We start from the raw sequence: 19,210 nt of genomic DNA, 5'->3' as shown, positions 1-19,210 counted from the left end.
GTTTTGCCTTGGTTTTGTGTGTTTTTACTTGTAAAAATACATGTTCGAATAGGTTGCAGTGCACAGTGCGATCGCTCACCGCGCCGAGCCAAAAAGCCCCAAAATGGCTCTGTTTTCACGTGCTGCAGGCTGTTTTTTGCAGCCTACTGCAGCGCGCGAAATGTCAGTCATCTCAGCACCTTGGAACACCCCGGGTGGCACAGGGCTAGATGGGGCTTCGGTATATTGTCGGGCGTTGAACAATCTTCACAAGTTCGCACGTTTTCTTGACGGGAACTTGCCTTCGCACCTGGCACTCGGTGAGCAGCTGTTTGTGGACTTGCAGCTGTTCATTCAACCTTCTAAAGTCCTTGTTTTCCTTCTTTCTCTGTTTTCTCTCATGCACGCAAGGTGCTCGCTGAATTGCTTGTAAAACTTCCCTCTTCGCGAGACGTCGAGACTTGTTCGTCGCTCGTTCTTTGAACTAATCAACTTTCTCTTTTACAGGTCCTTCGGGACCCGAGTGAGGTTGCAAATTGGTTGACCTTTGCGGACGCATATCGCAAGGGCACGTCGAGACTTAGGCAATCGCAGCTAAGTTTGAGAAGTTGGCGCAAGGGTGCTTCGCGAGTTAGGCAAAGCAAGCTAAGTTCTTGTCTTGGCCGCAAGAGTGCCTCACGACTTAGGCAATTCTAGCTAAGTCCGTGACATTGTGGTATCAGAGCGGGCAAGCAATTTGAGCAAACAGCGAAGGAACTTCGCAAGTTCGTCATGGCAAAGCGTCGTGTTGAATCAAGCAAGGTGGGGCAAGCCGGACCTTTGCACCAAGCAGTCGCAGGTGGGCTGCAAGTGCAAACTCGCTCTCATGTCGTTGGAGCGGTTTTGGAGAATCGTGGCAGCGAACATGATGAGCGAGAAATTGGCTACTCTCCACGAGCAGAGGAGGCGCAATCTGGAGCGCCAACCGGGAAGAAGAGCTATAAGGAGAGACTCACAACAGCGATAACCCGTTTGGATGTTCTTGAAGTGAGCTTGGAGGAACTCTACCAAGGCCAGCGAAGGCTTCTTGGGGTAGAGAGCTCGCAAGAAGAAGCTGAATCTCGAATTGACAAGGTCGAGGCCCTAGTCGATCGACTGTCGGACGACACCAAAGACTCCGTGCAACATCTGCAGGAAGTTGTGGCAGAACTCACTTCCAGGGTGACCATGCTCACAAGGGCACTGAATGCGGAAGGAAGCAACACCCGCGTTGCGTCGCCACAGAACTTGAGGGCAACCGAGCCGCATTGTTACGGAGGTGCTTGAGATGTTAAAGAGCTCAAGAATTTCCTGTTCGACACGGAACAATACTTTCGAGCTACGAGGCTTGATTCTAAAGAAACCAAAGTTTCGATAGCAACCATGTATTTGAACGAGGATGCAAAACTTTGGTGGCGAACCGGTTGAGAGGAGATCCAACAAGGTTGGTGTTGGGTGGACACATGGGAGGGCTTAAAGCGCGAGTTAAGAACTCAGTTTTTACCTGAGAACACAGAGTTCGTCGTAGGGAGGAAGTTGAGACAACTCCGCCAAAGTACTTCCATCCGAGATTACGTGAAGCAATTTTCTGCGCTAATGCTGGATATATAGGACATGCTTGAGAAAGATAAGCTATTCAGCTTCCTCGATAGTTTGAAGCCATGGGCTCAACAAGAACTGCATCGAAGGAATCTCACCGATGTGATCTGGGCAATTGATGCCATAGAAAGACTCACCGACTTTGTTTCCTCTGAGGACCTGGGAAAAAGGAAACAATCTTCAGGAAATCGCCCTCCAAAATATTCTCGAGAGAAGGAGCCCGGAGGCGAACAGAGGAAGAAGAGTTCCCACAAAGGGCCAAGCTCAAAAGGCAAGGCCTCGAAACTTGGCGAATGCTTCTTGTGCGGAGGGCCGCACATGGTGGGGGAGTGCCCACAGAAACAGACACTCAATGCTTTAACAGCTTCCATCCATCCCCTCAAATCAAATAAGGGCAAAGCTGTTGCCCTTAGTTCAAGCAGTTCAGAATCTAGCAGCGACGATGAGGAGTTGCAGGGTCCCTGAATGGGAGCAATACGTTTGTTAAATGCATTGCGGGGTTAAGTGGGGGAGAACATAAAGGCAAAGCCATTGAAACCAGGGAGTAACGAGTTGATGTACGTGGACATTAAGCTCAATGGCCAAACAACCCGTGCAATGGTGGACACCGGAGCTACCCACAACTTTATTGCCGATCGAGAAGCAAAGCGACTTGGGCTGATCTTGAAGAAGAACCCAAGTCGAATGAAGGCGGTGAACTCGGAGGCCAAGCGAATCTCCGGATTGGCAAAGGGAGTTCCTATCAAGATCGGAACATGGAACGGGAGCACAAACATGATGGCGGTGCCAATGGACGACTTCTAAGTGATTCTTGGAATGGAATTCATGCACGCGGCGAAGTTGGTGCTAATGTCGTTCCTAAACTCTTTATGTATGATGGGAGGTGAGGACCCTAGTGTGGTTCCCGTCTCTTAGAGAGGAACCAGGGAACCCCAACAGATATCGACATTACAATTGAAGAAAGGGGTACGAAAAGGCGAATTAACATTCGTGGCTGCTATGAGGCTAGAGCCACTCGACGAGAAGGCCATTCATGAACCTGTTGTGGTGGCGAATGTCCTGAAGGAGTTCACAGATGTTATGCCACTTGAGTAGCCGAAGACTCTACCGCCACTCAGAGGCATGGATTATCACATCGAGCTGGAGCCAGGAGTGAAGCCTCCAGCGAGACCACCCTACCGCATGCCCCCTCTAGAGTTGGAAGAGCTCAGAAAGCAGTTAAGTGAACTGCTAAGGGTGGTCTCATCCACAGTTCTAAAGCACCCTTCGGAGCTCCAGTTCTCTTCCAAAAGAAACAAGATAGGAGCCTTCGACTATGCGACGATTATCGAGCCCTCAACAAAGTGACGATGAAGAACAAGTATCCTATCCCGCTCATCGCGGACTTGTTCGACCAATTGGGCAAAGCCAAGTATTCTCTAAACTTGACCTCCAGTTGGGGTACTGGCAGGTGCGCATTGCTGAAGGCGACGAAGCCAAGACTACCTACGTGATCAAGTATGGAGCGTTTGAGTTCTTAGTGATGCCTTTCAGCTTAACCAACGCTCCAGCCACGTACTGTACTCTTATGAACCAACTATTCAAAGAGTATTTGGATAAGTTCGTGGTTGTCTACTTGGACGATATTGTCTACAGCCAAACGCTCGAGGAGCATATCGAACACCTTCGGATAATTTTTAAGGTTCTCAGGGAGAACACTTTGTTGGTAAAGAGGGAGAAGTGCTATTTTGCTCAAACGAAGATCTTGTTTTTGGGGCATCGAATCAGTGATGGTTCCATTCGGATGGACCAATCAAAGGTGCAAGTAGTTGCGGAATGGCGAACCCCAAAGAAGGTGCCAAAGTTGAGATCTTTCCTTGGTTTCGTCAACTACTATCAACACTTCATAGGGGGGTATTCGAAGCTTATAACTCCACTGACGGAGTTACTGAAGGAGCAGCCTTGGAGGTGGTCTGACAAATGTGAAGAAGCTGCATTCCTAGATTTGAAGGCTGTTGTGTTGGAAGAATCGGTGCTCAAATTGCCGGACTATGGGGAGCCTTTCGAAATCCATACAGATGCTTCAGACTTCGCTATTGGGGGAGTACTCATGCAGGAGGGTCATCCAGTGGCCTACGAGAGCCGTAAGCTCAACGAGACCGAGCGGCGGTATCCGGTGCACGAGGAGATGACAGCGGTGGTCCACTGTCTACGAGTTTGGCGGCACTACCTTCTTGGATCGCGATTTGTGCTGAGGACAGACAACATCGCTTTGAGCTATTTTCAAACTCAGAAGAAACTCTCCCCAAAGCAAGCACGATGGCAGGACTTCCTAGCTGAGTTTGATATGACAATGGAGTACAAGCCCGGAAAAGCAAATGTCGAGGTCGATGCATTGAGCCGGAAGGTGGAGCGAGTGAACGCCATACAGTTGGAGGGTAGAGGCCAAGCAAGTCAATTGCACTCCAACTTTCTTTCCAGGATCGGGGATGGACTGTATAGTGATCCCCAGGCAGTAACTCTAATGCAGCTCATCAAAGAAGGCAAGACACGACGATTTTGGGTCCAGGAGGGACTCGTTTTCACAAAAGGGAATAGGGTTTATTTTCTTCGAGTGGACAATTTGAGGCGTAAACTCTTAAGAGAGTGTCACGATTCCCTTTGGGCTAGACATTCGAGCATTCATAGAACCTTGGCTCTCGTGGAGAGGGCCTTCTACTGGCCGAAGATGGGGACTGATGTGGAGGAGTATGTTCGAACGTGCTTCACTTGCCAACAAGATAAGGTGGAGCAGCGGAAGCCGGTGGGGTTTTTGGAGTCGTTGCTCGTACAAGAAAGGTCGTGGGAGAGCATTTCCTTGGACTTCATATCAAGCTTGTCGACAGTAGGGGGACTGAGATCGATACTCATAGTGGTCGATCGATTTTCAAAGTTTGCAACTTTCATTGCTGCACCCCTACACTGTTCAGCAAAGGAGGCAGCCAATCCGATGATGAAGAATGTGGTGAAGTATTGGGGAGTCCCGCATAATATTATCAGTGATCGAGACGCTCGGTTCCTGGGATGATTTTAGACCGAGCTATTCAAATTGTTGGGGTCTAAGTTATACTTCTCCACAAGCCTCCACCTCTAGACAGATGGCCAAACCGAAAGGATAAACTCACTCCTGGAGCAATATCTTCGGCACTATATGAGTGCCAACCAACGAGATTGGGTGAAGCTATTGGACATAGCCCAATTCTCCTACAACTTGCAGCAGAGCTCTACGTCCAACAAGAGCCCCTTCGAGATCATTACAGGACAACAACCGTCGACTCCTCACACCTTGGCTATCGGATACACTAGGAGTAGTCCGTCAGCATATCACTTTGCCAAAGAATGGCATCGAAATGCAGATATTGCGTAGGCTTACTTGGAGAAGGCGGTCAAAAAGATGAAGTGGGCCGACTTGGGAAGGCGACCGCAAGAGTTCAACGTCGGCGATTTGGTGTTGGTGAAGTTCCAACCAGCATCACTCCAATTCTTTAGGATTGGTGCGCAAGTATGAAGGGCCCTTCCCAATTATTAGTAGGGTGGGCAACGTCTCCTACAGGTTGCAGCTGCTGGCGTGGCTTAAAATTCAAAATGTTTTTCATGCCAACAACTTGAAAGCCTACCACTCAGATCCACAAGATGCTTCCCGAAGTGTTTCAACTCGGTTACCCCCCACTAGAGCCTCCTACGAGAAGCGAGTTGAAACCATTCTGACGGATCGCAAGATAAAGTTACCCAATGGAGTTGAGCAGACTGAGTACTTGGAGAAGTGGCGAAAGCTTCCCCGAACTGAAACCGGTTGGGAGCCCGAAGATGCCCTGCGACATGAAGAAACAATCATCAACAACTACCAACAAGCGTCGACGAGGGCGTCGACAGTTTAAGTGGGAGAGAATGTCACGAACGGTCATCGCGCACTCGTAACAACTTCGTTCAACGAACTGTTCGTCGCTTTTGCATGCTTGAACAGAGACATGGCAGCCTGTTTTGCCTTGGTTTTGTGTGTTTTTGCTTGTAAAAATACATGTTCGAACAGGTTGCAGTGCATAGTGCGACCGCTCACCGCGCCGGGCCAAAAAGCCCCAAAATGGCTCTGTTTTCGCGTGTCGCGGGCTATTTTCTGTAGCCCGTTGCAGCGCGCGAAATGTCAGCCATCTCAGCACCTTGGAACCCCCCGGGTGGCACAGGGCTGGATGGGGCTTCGGTATATTGTTGGGCGTTGAACAATCTTCACAAGTTCGCACGTTTTCTTGACGGGAACTTGCCTTCGCGTCCGGCACCCGGTGAGCAGCTGTTTGTGGACTTGTTGCTGTTCATTCAACCTTCTAAAGTCCTTGTTTTCCTCCTTTATCTGTTTTCTCTCATGCACGCAAGGTGCTCGTTGAATTGCTTGTAAAGCTTTCCTCTTCGCGAGACGTCGGGACTTGTCTGTCGCTCGTTCTTCGAGCTAATCAATTTTCTCTTTTACAAGTCCTTCTAGACCTAAGTGAGGTTACAAATTGGCTGACCTTTGCGGACGCATATCGCAAGGGCGCGTCAAATGATATTCAAGAAGTTGGTGCATGGGTGCTTCGCGACTTATCCACATCATCGCATGGGACTTTTACAAGTCCGAGAAGTCCGTGACACAACGGAGCCCACTTGAATGAAAATGGAGCAGAGTATAAATCAATGATATTCGGCCCAAACTTTTATGTGCTTAAATTTTGCCATGCCTCACCTTTTCCACATCATTGTATGGCTTCTAGCCTGTTGTCAGAATTTTCTCCAGCTTTGTTGTTATGGCTAGTTCTATAAACCAATCACATAATCTCTTTTATTACTAAGACCAAGTGTTTAAACACATTGGTCTCGTCAGGTGCATGAGAAGGTTAATGAAGTTGAGATAGGATCTCTAGATTTTGGATAGTCAACATGAGGTTCATATGGCAAAGAGCCTACAAATTCTTTAAAACTTGCTTAGAGGATATTTTCAGGTGAATGGTCTAGGCAAGTCGAAGTGTTATCATGAGGCAAGGAAGTGGAACAAAAATGCAAAGGATAGGCAATTCAATGACAACATGATAATCATTTGTCACAATAACTGATTACAAGTTCAATATGTAAGCTAAAATGAACTGTTTTTATGCTAGTTGCTACCTTATGGGTTCAATGTGGCATAGAAAAAATTTCTTATTTGCTTTGCCTAATTTTGCTTCATTCTGTAGATTTGCAGGTAGTGAAAGATGAGGAATACTACCTATGCTTTTTTTCATTCTCATTTGGAGCTCATTTCAGTGACCTAAAGGCCAGGTACAGATTGCTTCCTTGCCTTCTCTAATGTAGGCTTCACCGCACCAGCTTAACAAAAAGCCTCTTGCCTTAAATCTAGAATTTGCATTGTCATTGTAAATTCTCTTTGTAGTTATAGCCATACTTGGGCTTATGTAGTAAATTTTTTGCCCATCACATTCTTGATCATGTAACGCAGAGAAAGGATTGTGTTGGTGAACCTGCGTCTGAGTTTGCCAATGGAAATTTGTATAGATGTGCTTGTTCTTTTCTCGCTGATAAATTGTAGTAATACAAGCTAGTAAATGGAAAGTGCTCCGTAAATTTTTTTTTCTCTGACAACCTAAGTGCAATGCCTACACATTTATAATGCTTGTCATGGCTTTATGCCCTAAAGTCTCCTAATCAACCAGTTTGCGACCGTGCCAATGTTGATTGGGTGTCAGTCAAGTAGCGTCCTGGGAAATTGATTAGACTCTATCAATTCATTTTGAGGGATAAGTCGATTGCTATCATTTTGCTGGAAAATAATTTGATTGTCTGCAAGCCACTTGCAGCAGGGATGTTTTACTTGGAATGCAATACGTTTGGTAATTGGATTTGGATATATGATGAATTTGTTCATATGGGTTCCACATGAACAAGAATAATTATCAAATAAATTTTAATGTTGGGTAATCTTCTTTGGGTAAATTCCAACCTAAAGAATTAATTGGGTTAAATATTTGGCACCACCAACAGGAGGATGATCTGAAGATAATTGACCACCATCAGGAGGCGCAGGCGGCCTCGTAAGTAGTTCTACATTAGGCAAGGAATTATCTCTATGTTAAGAGACCAGGGTGGGAACTCAAGTTGCTCTCTCTAAAAGCATTGCTGTTCTCTTAGATCTTGACAAAAGTAAATTGTGAAATTATCAGCATATGTATGCATTGACTTTTTGGTAGAATCCTAAAGAGTCAACTACTGTTTCTTTCGAGTACACCAACTTGCATACTTTTCACCTGTTCCTTTGCTGCAACGGGAACAATTTGATGGCCTTGGTTGTTGTTTCTTTAGGGAAATGGATTGCCCTGTCACGTGCAGCAATACATCAAAATCACTGATCCAGTAGATTAATACTCTTCAACTTGCAAGTCAACAGATCTTAGGAGGAGCACAAGGCTCAAAGCCAGCTGCGCAGAGAGAGAGAGAGAGAGAGAGAGAGAGCGAGCGAGCCTCTCTCTTGGCACTACTGTTGCGATAATGTTGGGAGGAACAAATCCCTATCCCTCTTCCATTTCTTTAATCCCATTTCTTTCATTATCCACGATTCTTTTGACCATAAAGTTATATGGAGGAGGAAGTAAATAAACATGACCGAGGCAACGGCTTCACTCTATGACTACAAAAGCACACCTCCCAAAGTAGCGTAGGTCCCCTTTCCTCATTTCACCCGTTCAAAACAAAGGAAACGCAAAAAAGTGACGTGAAAGCTTAGAGAGACACTCCCCAGTCCTCGGCACAAAAGAAGCATTGCCTGTATTAACTAAAACCTTGGCTTTTCTCAGCTCTCTGTCTTCCTCAGTCTTCCCCTTCCCCTTCCCCTTCCCCGTCCTCCTCTAAGACGAAGGAAATGGAGGAGAATGGGCTGCGTTCTACCCCGCGTTTAACTCCAGCCACTCTGCTGCTGCTATTGCTACTGCTTGTGTACTGTAACTTTTCTTCGGTGGTGTCTTCTTCTACTACTGCTGCTTTGGAAGGGGACCTCAGTGCTCTGCTGGAGTTCAAGGCCGCGTGCGACTCGGGCGGGAGGCTGGCGAGTTGGAACCGGTCCGACCCCTCGCCGTGCGTGTCCTGGCACGGGGTCACCTGTGCCAGGGGCCGGATCACTCGGCTTGTCCTTGAAGACCTCGACCTCCCCGGCCCTGCCGGCCTCCCGGCCCTCACCCGTCTCGACCAGCTCCGGGTTCTCAGCCTTAAGTCGAACCGCCTCTCTGGGCCCATCCCCGACCTCTCGCCGCTCTCCGCCCTCAAGCTTCTTTTCCTCGCCCACAACGAGCTCTCCGGACCCATTCCCCCGTCCGTCGCCTCGCTCACTCGCCTCTACCGACTCGACCTCGGCTCCAACAACCTCACCGGCTCGGTACCGGCCTCGCTGAACCGGTTGTCCCGCCTGCTCACCCTCCGGCTCGACTCAAACCGGCTGTCCGGTCCCATCTCCGGCCTCGTGCTACCCCGCCTCCAAGACCTCAACCTGTCGTCGAATCTGCTCTCCGGAGCCGTGCCGCCGTCGCTCGCTGCCTTCCCCGCCGCCGCATTCGCCGGGAACCCAGCCCTCTGTGGAGGGCCCCTTTCCACCTGCCGCGACGTGGTCAGCAATCCCAGCCGCCCCTCGGCGAGCGCAGCGACCCCCGTCCCCTCAGCCGCCACGGTCGTAGCCTCCTCCCCGTCCGCCAAGCCCGAGGTCGCTCCTCCTCACCATGCCGCCGCCGACGCTGGTCGCGGAGGTATGAACAGGGTGGCCGTGGCGACCATCGTCGTAGGCGACTCGGCCGTGCTCGTCCTCGTCTCCGGCCTCCTCTTCTGCTGCTTCTGGCGCAAGTTCGCCGGAAGGAGCCCATCCCGCCTCCACGAGGGGGAAAAGATAGTCTATTCCTCCGGTCCCTACGCCGTCCAGGGCAGCGCAGCGGGCGCCACCACCGGGGGCGGATTCGAGAGGGGAAAGATGGTGTTCTTCGAAGGAACGAAGCGGTTCGAACTGGAGGACCTCCTCCGGGCCTCGGCGGAGATGCTGGGGAAGGGCGGTTATGGGACGGCCTACAGGGCGGTGCTCGATGACGGCACCGTGGTCGCCGTCAATCGCCTCCGCGAGGTCCACCTCGGGGGCAAGCGCGAGTTCGAGAGCCAGATGGAGACACTCGGGCGCTTGCGGCACCCCAACCTTGTCTCACTCAAAGCATACTACTACGCCCGCGACGAGAAGCTTCTCGTATACGACTACATGCCCAATGGCAGCCTCTTCTTCCTCCTCCATGGTCTGTAACCTCCGTGCGTCGTCTTAAAAATCTGGTTTTCTTCGACGATGCGTTAAAAGATCGTTCTTTTTAGGGAACCGAGGGCCGGGGAGGACGCCACTGGACTGGACGACGAGAATGCGGATCGCGTCTGGGGCGGCGAGGGGATTGGCGTTCATCCACCAGGCGAGCCGCTCGCCGAAGCTGACGCACGGCAACATCAAGTCCACCAACATCCTTCTCGACAAGGAGGGCAATGCACTGCTCGCCGACGCCGGGCTGGCCCTCCTGGGAACGGGCGCCGCGGCGGCCGGGAGGGCCAACTGTTACCGGTCACCCGAGGCACCTGTCGACGGGCGACGACCATGGGCGTCGCAGCGGGCGGACGTGTACGCCTTCGGGGTGGTGCTGCTGGAGCTGCTGACAGGGAAGCCGGCTGCGAACGGCGGGGCGTCGGCGGTCGACCTACCGCGGTGGGTGCAGTCGGTGGTGCGCGAAGAGTGGACGGCGGAGGTGTTCGACCTGGAGCTGATGCGGTACAAGGGGATCGAGGAGGATATGGTGGCAATGCTCCAGATCGCCATGAGCTGCAGCGCGATCGTCCCTGACCAGCGACCAAAGATGAGCAACGTGTTGAAGATGATCGAGGACATCCGTGGCGGCGGCGGGGGCGGCGGAGACGTCTCGTCCTCTCATGACTCGTTCGACTCGGTCTCGGACTCGGCTTCTGGATCCGACGCGGCCTAATAGCCGTCGGATGATGAGTAATAAATAATAGATGATCGTGGGTACATATATAAAATGAAAACCTGGATTCCAAATGTTGTGTCCGACTCAACGGACGTTGTCATCATCCTCTCCATGCGATTTGATGGATGCAGTGGAACATCTTTGGATGCCGAGGAAGCCGTATCATTTTCCGATGGAGTTGTCTCATAGCCTCTGGAGTGGTCTCCATCATGGTCACAGCAAAGAAAGAGAAAGCAGTGAATGCCGCAGCAGCGGCAGCAGAGTGATGTCTATGGGAAGTGTGTCAGGCTTGTCAGCGCGTAGCGTGACTGACCTGCTGCGCTCCATCACCAACACGTGTCTGGAAGTTGCAGGACCTTTACCACGCGTCTTTGGTAAGTCCAAAGCATTGAGCTAATTGTGCAGGTTACGTGAGATCGAGAACGGAGGGAGAGCGGAGAGAGAGCGGAGAGCAGATGGTACCGACAAGAGGAAGGGACAAGAAAACGGTCTCCACGGCGAAACGGTATGATGGTGGATCGAAGATTAGCAGCGGTTGAAACATGAGCTGCAAGCAATAACGATACTACTCGTCATGGCTTCTGTAGCGGTTTTGGCGGTCTCTCCTTATCCTCTCGTGGGGACATGACGTAAGAAGGGGATTCGCGTCAGCACACGTCTCCTGTATACTTGTGCTGACTCGATCGTTTCTTCACGGTTGATGGACGTTCTTCGACGATCATCACAGATCTCATCATTCAACGACATCCTTCGATCTTATATTGTTACATCCGTTGAAACTCATCAGCCCTTATAGAGAGAGCTCAGATCTCATGTTGTTGATCCATTCAACAATTATGTGCTTCATCGACTTTCCTCGTGAAATGATCAACAATTATGTGCTTCATCGACTTTCCTCGTGAAATGATCGAAACAGAGGAGGAATTTGTTTCAAATTTAGAATGGAAGCATTGAAGTGTTTCTAAAACATCTTTTGATGATTATTATATCATCAAGTACTTGGTAAATTATAAACAAAACTTTATTCTCTTTTTTTTTTTCTTTGATTTTCGTTTTGAGTTTTTTTTTTGTTTTTAATTTCTCTATCCATTGTTCTTTTTTCTTTTTAGACTTGTTTAATAAATCAATCTTCTATCAATCTCTATGTCATGTTTGTACTCTTTTCTCGTACTCTCCTCGTATCTTCTTTCATTTCCACGTATTGGAATCTTGACCAAACAAAGTTTTGGTTAGAGATGTTATTGTTAGTCTCTTTAGCTAATTTGGAAGTATAGTAATTATTATATTTTTCTACAACCATCATTCCTGTATGGTGACTGTCAAATGATCTCATTAATTAATTGGAAAACTCACTTTTCTATCATATCTAAATGGCATTAGGGGTGTCAAGTTGGGCCCTCCTTTGGAGATATTCCTCGAAAACTATTTTAGATTACGATGAATTCTTTTTTAACACTTTGATTGAGATTGCAGTCATTGGTTATATCTTCGAGTCGAGACCCTTTTGAGCCACAACATTGTGACTGATTATATATATGATATTTGACCAGCATATTATATTTATTGATATTTATTTTTAATATTTATTTCTTACAAGGCATTTGTATCCATCAAGGGCTATTTATATATATTATAATATAAAGTGTGGTGATAATATCAAGTTTCGTGGAATAGATAGATAGATAGAGAGAGAGAGAGAGAGAGAGAGAGGAATATTGGAGACGATAGATAGATAGATAGATAGATAGATAGATAGATTAAAAAAGCTAGCTAATAATTTATCATAATAAACATCGAAAACATTCGTGAAAATTAATCACATTTGTTGTACCCTTATTTCTTGGCTTGCAGTCGCGTTGTCTGAGCACTGCCGGTCATCATCATTTTGAACTCCTCGAAGCTGACGCATCCATCGCCGTCCGAGTCGACGGCTCCGATCATCTGTATGCACTCCTTCATGGTGCACTTCTCCCCTAAGCCGTTCAACACCTGGTGGAGCTCCTTCACCGTGATCCGCCCATCGTTGTTCAGATCGTACACCGAGAACGCATCCTTGAGCTCCTCCTCTGTGACACCACCGCCCCCGCCATGGCAGACTGCAGCGAACTCTTGGAGATCGACGAAGCCATCGCGGTCGGCATCCATCTCGGCGATCATGTCGCGGATCTCGTCGGGTGAGGCGTCTGATCCGAGGGCACGGATGAAGCCGGACAGGTCGGCGGTGGAGATCCTGCCATCGCCATCTACATCGAAGCGAGCGAAGATTTTCTCCAGCTCTTCCATCCGGAGGAAGCTGAAGGAGGACGACCGCGAGTGCGAACGAGAGGATGACGGCTTCTGTGGTTTCGCCATTAGAGTGAGAGAGAAATGTAGCGAGCGTGTCGTAGGCTTCGTTTCAAGAGGAGGAAAGAAGATCATGAGGGAGTCGCTGTCACATTGCGTCCATATTCATGGAATTTGATAATATTTACTACTATATATATTATATTATATTATATTATATTATATTATATTATATATATAGGAAAATAAATTAATTAAATGTACCGTATATTTTTGCTTGAAATCTTTGAGGAAAGAAGTAAAATATACAGAATCAATTATACCATCGGAATATTCCTTTCATAACCTTATATATATATATATATATATATATATATATATTACAGTTGCGTACATGATGATACCATGGGAATGAACAGTAAATAGCAAGCATAGGGTGATTCTACAAGAATGCAATGAATTATTTGCCGGTGGACCAGTACAGGTTCAGTGGGATAGGAAAATAGTGAAAGTAGAAAAGTTTTAGGGATATAAATTTGTTAATTGGCTTGGAATCAAGCATTCCATAAATACAGTCCTTACTATTAAAGGCCAGAGGTTTTTTTTTTTTAAAGGAAAAATGGTAAGCCTTAAAATTTTATTTAATTGAAATGTGATGCAACTATTAAATTTTTATATGTTCTTAAGAAGAAGAAGAAGAAGAAGAAGAAGAAGAAGAAGATGATGATGATGATGATAATAATAATGATGATGATGATTGTGTTATTTTTTTAAAGAAACTTTTTTTTCGAGAATTCACCTTAATAATTATAATAACAACAACAACAACAACCATAACAATAATAATAAATTTTCTTAGTTTCCATAAAAATAATACTAATAATTCAACAAAACTAAAAAAAGTTTAAAATAAAATTTAAAACATAAAAAAATTATTGAAAATAGTTACTCGGTGCTTATATTATATAGGAGGCTAAAGTGCATTAACATATTTATACTTAGTATAATAGTTACCATATGAACTATGCAATGTGAAGCTACCTTCTTTCAATCATACACAAAATTGATATCATACATAGTATAATAGTTACCATATGAGCTTTATCGTATCACTCACTATATCACGGAGCCCTTGCCATAGATGTCTGAAAATTGCATTTTATCGTTTTTTCTTGCAATGGTCATTATCACAATGACGGATTGAGAGTTTTGTCCCTACTTTATATTTGCATTAGCGTTCACTCTTGTATTATTTAGCCAACCAAACGATTTATTGTTATCCATTTAACCTTCTATTATGATCATTAATTTTCATAACTCGTAACTTTCTTTATATATTTCCTTAACTAAATATTTAAATCACTGTATATCCTCTCTATTAAAGAAAGTCTGAGGCAACAATCTTAAATGATTTCTTAATTACTATTAATTTTAAGCTTAAGCGGAAAGTACCGTAGTTTTACTTTCTATATGAATGATTGTCATTCTGTTTTTAATATTATTATTTTCGAGAGTTCTACTTTAGTCGTCCACCGACAAGATTTAGATTTAAATAATATGACCTAATTATATATTATCCATTTGTAGTTAGTGTCTCGATCTTTATATTTCAAAATTTTACATTGAGATATCTATAGTTATAAAAGTGAAATATTTAACCTCATTTATCCTAATATCGTCGGTTTTATCAATAGAAGATATAGCACATGATAGTACATGCATAAATGACACAAAAAATGAAAGGCAAAAAAATAATTCCAATAATGGTAGGGGATGGTGGCACCATGAGTGGCTGTTGTGGTGGTGATTAATGACACGGTGATTAGCCTTATCGATATCGATCTGAATATCGATGACAAAGAAAAGAGGTAAAGTAGTGAGGCATCTGTATTAGCATCGGAGGAGGTGGAGGGAGATGAGGCATCTGCATCGGCGTTGCACTACTTTGCCTTATCTTCCTCCTTTGATGTCGCTTTGTATCTACCTCGATGCCATACTTTAATCCTAGGATGGTCGTTTCGTCTAGTGGTATGACAATTTCGAGGAAGGGATAGTGGGCAACGAGAAGAAGGGAGAGGTTGTGAACAAGCTCGACAAAGATGCACACCTACTTCAAGCTCTCGAGCTTTCGTCGATGTGCGAACGACATGTATGCCCTGGCCACAACAGCATGGTCATTGACCTACTTCTAGATCAACTTCATCTGCAACCAGAGGGGATCTGATTGGATGACAAGGACTGATCGCTGCATAAAATGGAGACTAGAAGAGTACAGATCCAATGACGGGAGAGACAACAAACCCTCATCCTCCTTCCTGCTTACCTTTAGTACCGTTGTGGTGGGGGAGAGTGTCGAAAAGATGGTAACAATGGATACTATGAGCGAGACGACGAAGAAACGATGGATCACCGTATTGCGGTTAGCCTTAAGATTGGGAATCATCATTTTGGCTAGGGTTTCAATATCGATCGGTCGTATCCTCTCTACCTCATTTATCTCCTCACTAGCCTCCTCCTCCTCTCTCATCGTCGTCAATGACGTAGTTCTCACCTGCCTCCTCTTCCTCCTTCGATGTTGATACAGATGTAGAGTGGCTCTGGTAGAGGAAGAGGAGGCAGAGCAATGCGATGTCGATGTAGATGCCTTACCTCCCTTTTCTTCCTCCTCCAGCATCGACACAAATGTCTCACCGCTTTGCATTTTCCTCTTTGTCGTTGATGTTCAAATTGATATCGACAAGACGATCACTATTGTTGTTGTCGACCACCCGACCACCGATGGTGCCATCATTTGCCATCACAATTGATATTATCTTTTTGCTCATTATTTTCGTATCGTTCATACACATGCTATCACGTGTTTTATCTTCTATCGGTAAAACCAATAACATTAGAATAAACGAAGTTTCTTTAAAAACAAACCTACATAAAAGAGAGGATCAACAACAACATATTTAAAAGTTACTTTCCTAACTTTATTTCCATTACTTTTACATTAGACATACTTCAGTAGATTTCTAATTGAATTGGAATACCCTTTCACGTTTTCCCCAGCAATTTTTTACGAAAGAAGTCCCAAATAAAAGCTTCATACAATTCATAACCATACACAGAGCAACAGGGAACGTTTTTTATGAGTCGCGCAACCATAGTTTTGCAAATCATCAAACAGTTAATACTGCATAATAAGAAGAAAAATAGTATGCCAACGACTTTCTTTGAGAAATTATTACATAATGCTTCAAAAAAGTAGTGATCAGGTAGAGATTCTAATCTTAGCGGACTGTTCTTCTGTTGCGACAGGCTTCCTCCCGCTCCGATATAGCCAGCACCAATCATCATCGTCTCGAACTCCTCGAAGCCGACGGACCTGATCATCCATGTGCATGCAGCCAACGCAACGACAGAGAACTTCTCCTCCAGGCTGGTGGCGCACCTCCGCCGAGATCAGCCCATCGTTGTTCAAATTGCACATCCCGAAATGTATTCATGAGTTACATCTCTATGCCACCACCATCGCCGCCGATGGCTTCCGACTCATGGAGAGTTTGACGAACATCCATCTCAGCGATCATGTCGTGAGGGAGTGGACGACGGCGGCAAGGTCAGTTAGATCAAATTGTGATTAGCAATAACTTCACCGGGAATAGTTTGACAATTTACAAAATTCATGGTCCGTAGGATGATGATAAATAGGAATAGAATCAACACGAATCGAAACTTAAATATTCGATTAGACAATCAATAAGGGCTCGACACTTACTGTTACCTAATGGGTCATAAGAGCCCAGTCGATATGGCAATGACGTAGTGCCACCTAAGTGTTCCTACTCAGCATGACATCCAAAAAGAGGGCATCTTGTGGTATGTCATAATCATTGAGTTTTTCAAACTAGACTCATTTTTTATCTTCTTATTTACTTAAGCATCAAATAAAGCTTATCAAGAACATTCATTATGTACTTTTATAGGATCAGATGGGAAGGAACTATCAATTGTCATTCTCCATAGGTATTCAATTTTTAAAGATAAGTCAACTTTGTCATGGTAGGTTGACGACCATTTCTAACCCTAACAAACCAGCACTAGGAGGGGCCGAACAAAAATACTATATGGAAATCATATATAATCACAACAACTTCAAGGTCAAATCATTCGACAAGGGTCTAGTCATGTAAGCACAACAACTTCAAGACCATTGTTGCGTGGTCGCACCTTCAAGATGATAGCATCCTCGAGGCAAATGCATCATGCCATGATGGTGGCTGCACCTTAACATTGTAACATCTCGCAAATGGATGTGTCATGGCTTCATGGTGATCGATTCTTTAAGCCTACAACGACCCTTCCCCAGCACTGCTCATAGCCTATAGCCGACTGCCACTGCTGCCTCACTGATCATTGTTGTTGTAGCTCATCGTCGATTGTTTGGCTGCTTGCCAATGTTATAGCCTGCCACCATCATCCTAGGATCTACGTAGTAGGAGAAACATCGTTGCCCGGATATGTGGAAGTTTGATTTATCCATATCAGTTCTTATGTAAATATCTCATAATCTCTTGGTTTTAATCAAAGGAGAATAAGATATGAGAAATATTTTTAGCGATATTAGATTTCTCTCTAGGATCTCTAAAAAGGTATAGGATTTCTAGCGAAGGTGAGAAAATAATATAAATTCTTTGAGGTTTATGTGAGAGGACATGTAAAAAAATTTGTGCTTAGTGAAAATAACTCAAGGATCTTATAATTGATCTTATATGTGGAAGAATTTGATTTTTTTCATCGATGCACGTAGGAGTTATTGAACTCTTATGTTTATTTTTTTTATATATTGTTTGATGGTTGATTTCTATGATTTTTTTTAAATTTTTGGAAGCCTTCTCTCTCTCTCTCTCTCTCTCTCTCTCTCTCTCTCTCTTCAATATAATCTGTGAGGATCCTCGTTTGTCATGTCTATGACTTCTTTTAACATTCATGGTCACGACTTCAACTATTGTCCGTGACTCAATTTTTCCCCATGACTTCATCCATAAGTCCATAACATAATCAAGATATTTGTAAATGTTCTAAGACCATCGACTCCTTGAGATAATCATGACATCATAAGTTCATTGTCTCTCAATGGCGGCCATGACATTTGAATCTGCCACAAGATGGCCATGATAATGTGAAGTTTGTCAAATATTCGGGATGGTCACAATCTTCTCAGGCTAGCTACAACATCAAGTCGGTCATGATATCTTCATCTACTGCATCTTCAAGATAGTTATGATGCCTCTAATATCAAGTAATTTGAAACATCTCCATTTGTCGCATCTTTAAGATAGGTGTGATAGTTTTGTTCGCTACAACATTAAGTCAACTCTAAAATCTTAGCTCACCATATCATAAAAGTAGACTACGATGTCCTAAGTATACCAACATTCAAGATTGTTGCAATGTCCACATCACCGAGTTGCTCAGGATGTCTTCATTCGCCACCTTTTCAAGTTAGCGATGGTGTCCCAAGTCTACCACACCTCCAAGGCAGCCACGACCCTTCGCTCCAAGCAATATTGATGTCCTTATATATTCAACACTTCCTCGCTATGTATATAATTTAAGTGTCTCAATACTGATAGAAGATAAGATTTCCCCAACTTGATAGAGGATAAGATTTCCCCAATTATATGAGGAAATCTCTCTATTCTGTTTATTCTGTTGAGGGAAATCCTTCCTCCTAATCTGTATAAATAGGAGAGGGAACATGTTAATAGATTTAAGCTAAAGCTATTTCATTTCTACAATAAAGCTTCTTATATTATATTGTTCTTATCTTCTATTATTTCTATCATGGTATCAGAGCCACTTGCCTAGAGCAAGCTCTCTTCTCGCTGCCAATTCATCATTGGTGTTGCCACTCTGCGCCAACGTCCGTTCCCTTCCGCCCGTTCCCTTCCGCTACGGCATCTCTAGTGCTGCTCATCAGCACTGCCCCACCTTTCTTCGTCGTTGTAGCTATTTTCCTTCTTCTTCTGCTACACTTTCCTCTTCTACTACAGCTTCCTCCTCTGTTGCAGTTTCCTCCTTTGCTGTAGTAGCATCACTGCAACATTGCTGTAGATTTCTTCTCTACCGTCGCAGCCGTCGTAATCGCAACCACGACCAACGTCGTTGAGAAAAGCGAAGCTTCGCTCTTGCCTTCGGCAAGCGACCAACGTCGCTGAGAAAAGTGAAGCTTCACCCTTCGGCCAGCGACCAATGCCGTTGCATTCCTAAGAGGCTCCGTGGTCAATCCTCATCTTCCTCACCGCGGTAGTCTT

General features: G+C 45.3%; 3 protein-coding genes across 8 annotated transcripts in view; 2 read left to right on the top strand and 1 right to left on the bottom strand.

Moving 5' to 3' along the window:
* The window catches only part of LOC103971365 (chromatin modification-related protein EAF1 B), a 33,791-nt gene extending 26,570 nt beyond the window's left edge, over positions 1 to 7,221 (top strand). For 3 of the 6 annotated variants that reach the window (XM_009385366.3, XM_009385368.3, XM_009385367.3), the window contains exon 23: positions 6,816 to 7,221. The gene's annotated coding sequence lies outside the window, so the exon portion shown is untranslated. The remainder of the gene's footprint in view (positions 1 to 6,815) is intronic. The other 3 variants (XM_065173635.1, XM_065173634.1, XM_065173633.1) reach the window with 1 other exon arrangement.
* Positions 7,222 to 8,192: 971 nt separating this feature from the next.
* On the top strand, positions 8,193 to 10,696 carry LOC135586467 (probable leucine-rich repeat receptor-like protein kinase At1g68400). Its single transcript, XM_065174028.1, has 2 exons — positions 8,193 to 9,896; positions 9,970 to 10,696. The coding sequence occupies exons 1-2, from the start codon at positions 8,495 to 8,497 to the stop codon at positions 10,620 to 10,622; spliced, it is 2,055 nt and encodes a 684-aa protein (XP_065030100.1). The 5' UTR covers positions 8,193 to 8,494; the 3' UTR covers positions 10,623 to 10,696.
* A 1,762-nt stretch (positions 10,697 to 12,458) lies between these two features.
* LOC135652986 (probable calcium-binding protein CML18) lies at positions 12,459 to 12,977 on the bottom strand. The gene has a single exon (XM_065174391.1). The coding sequence runs from the start codon at positions 12,975 to 12,977 to the stop codon at positions 12,459 to 12,461; it is 519 nt and encodes a 172-aa protein (XP_065030463.1).
* Positions 12,978 to 19,210: the final 6,233 nt, after the last annotated feature.

Source organism: Musa acuminata, chromosome BXJ3-11 (assembly GCF_036884655.1).
Source record: "Musa acuminata AAA Group cultivar baxijiao chromosome BXJ3-11, Cavendish_Baxijiao_AAA, whole genome shotgun sequence".
NCBI lineage: Eukaryota > Viridiplantae > Streptophyta > Magnoliopsida > Zingiberales > Musaceae > Musa > Musa acuminata.
This window is presented reverse-complemented; position numbering and strand designations above follow the sequence as displayed.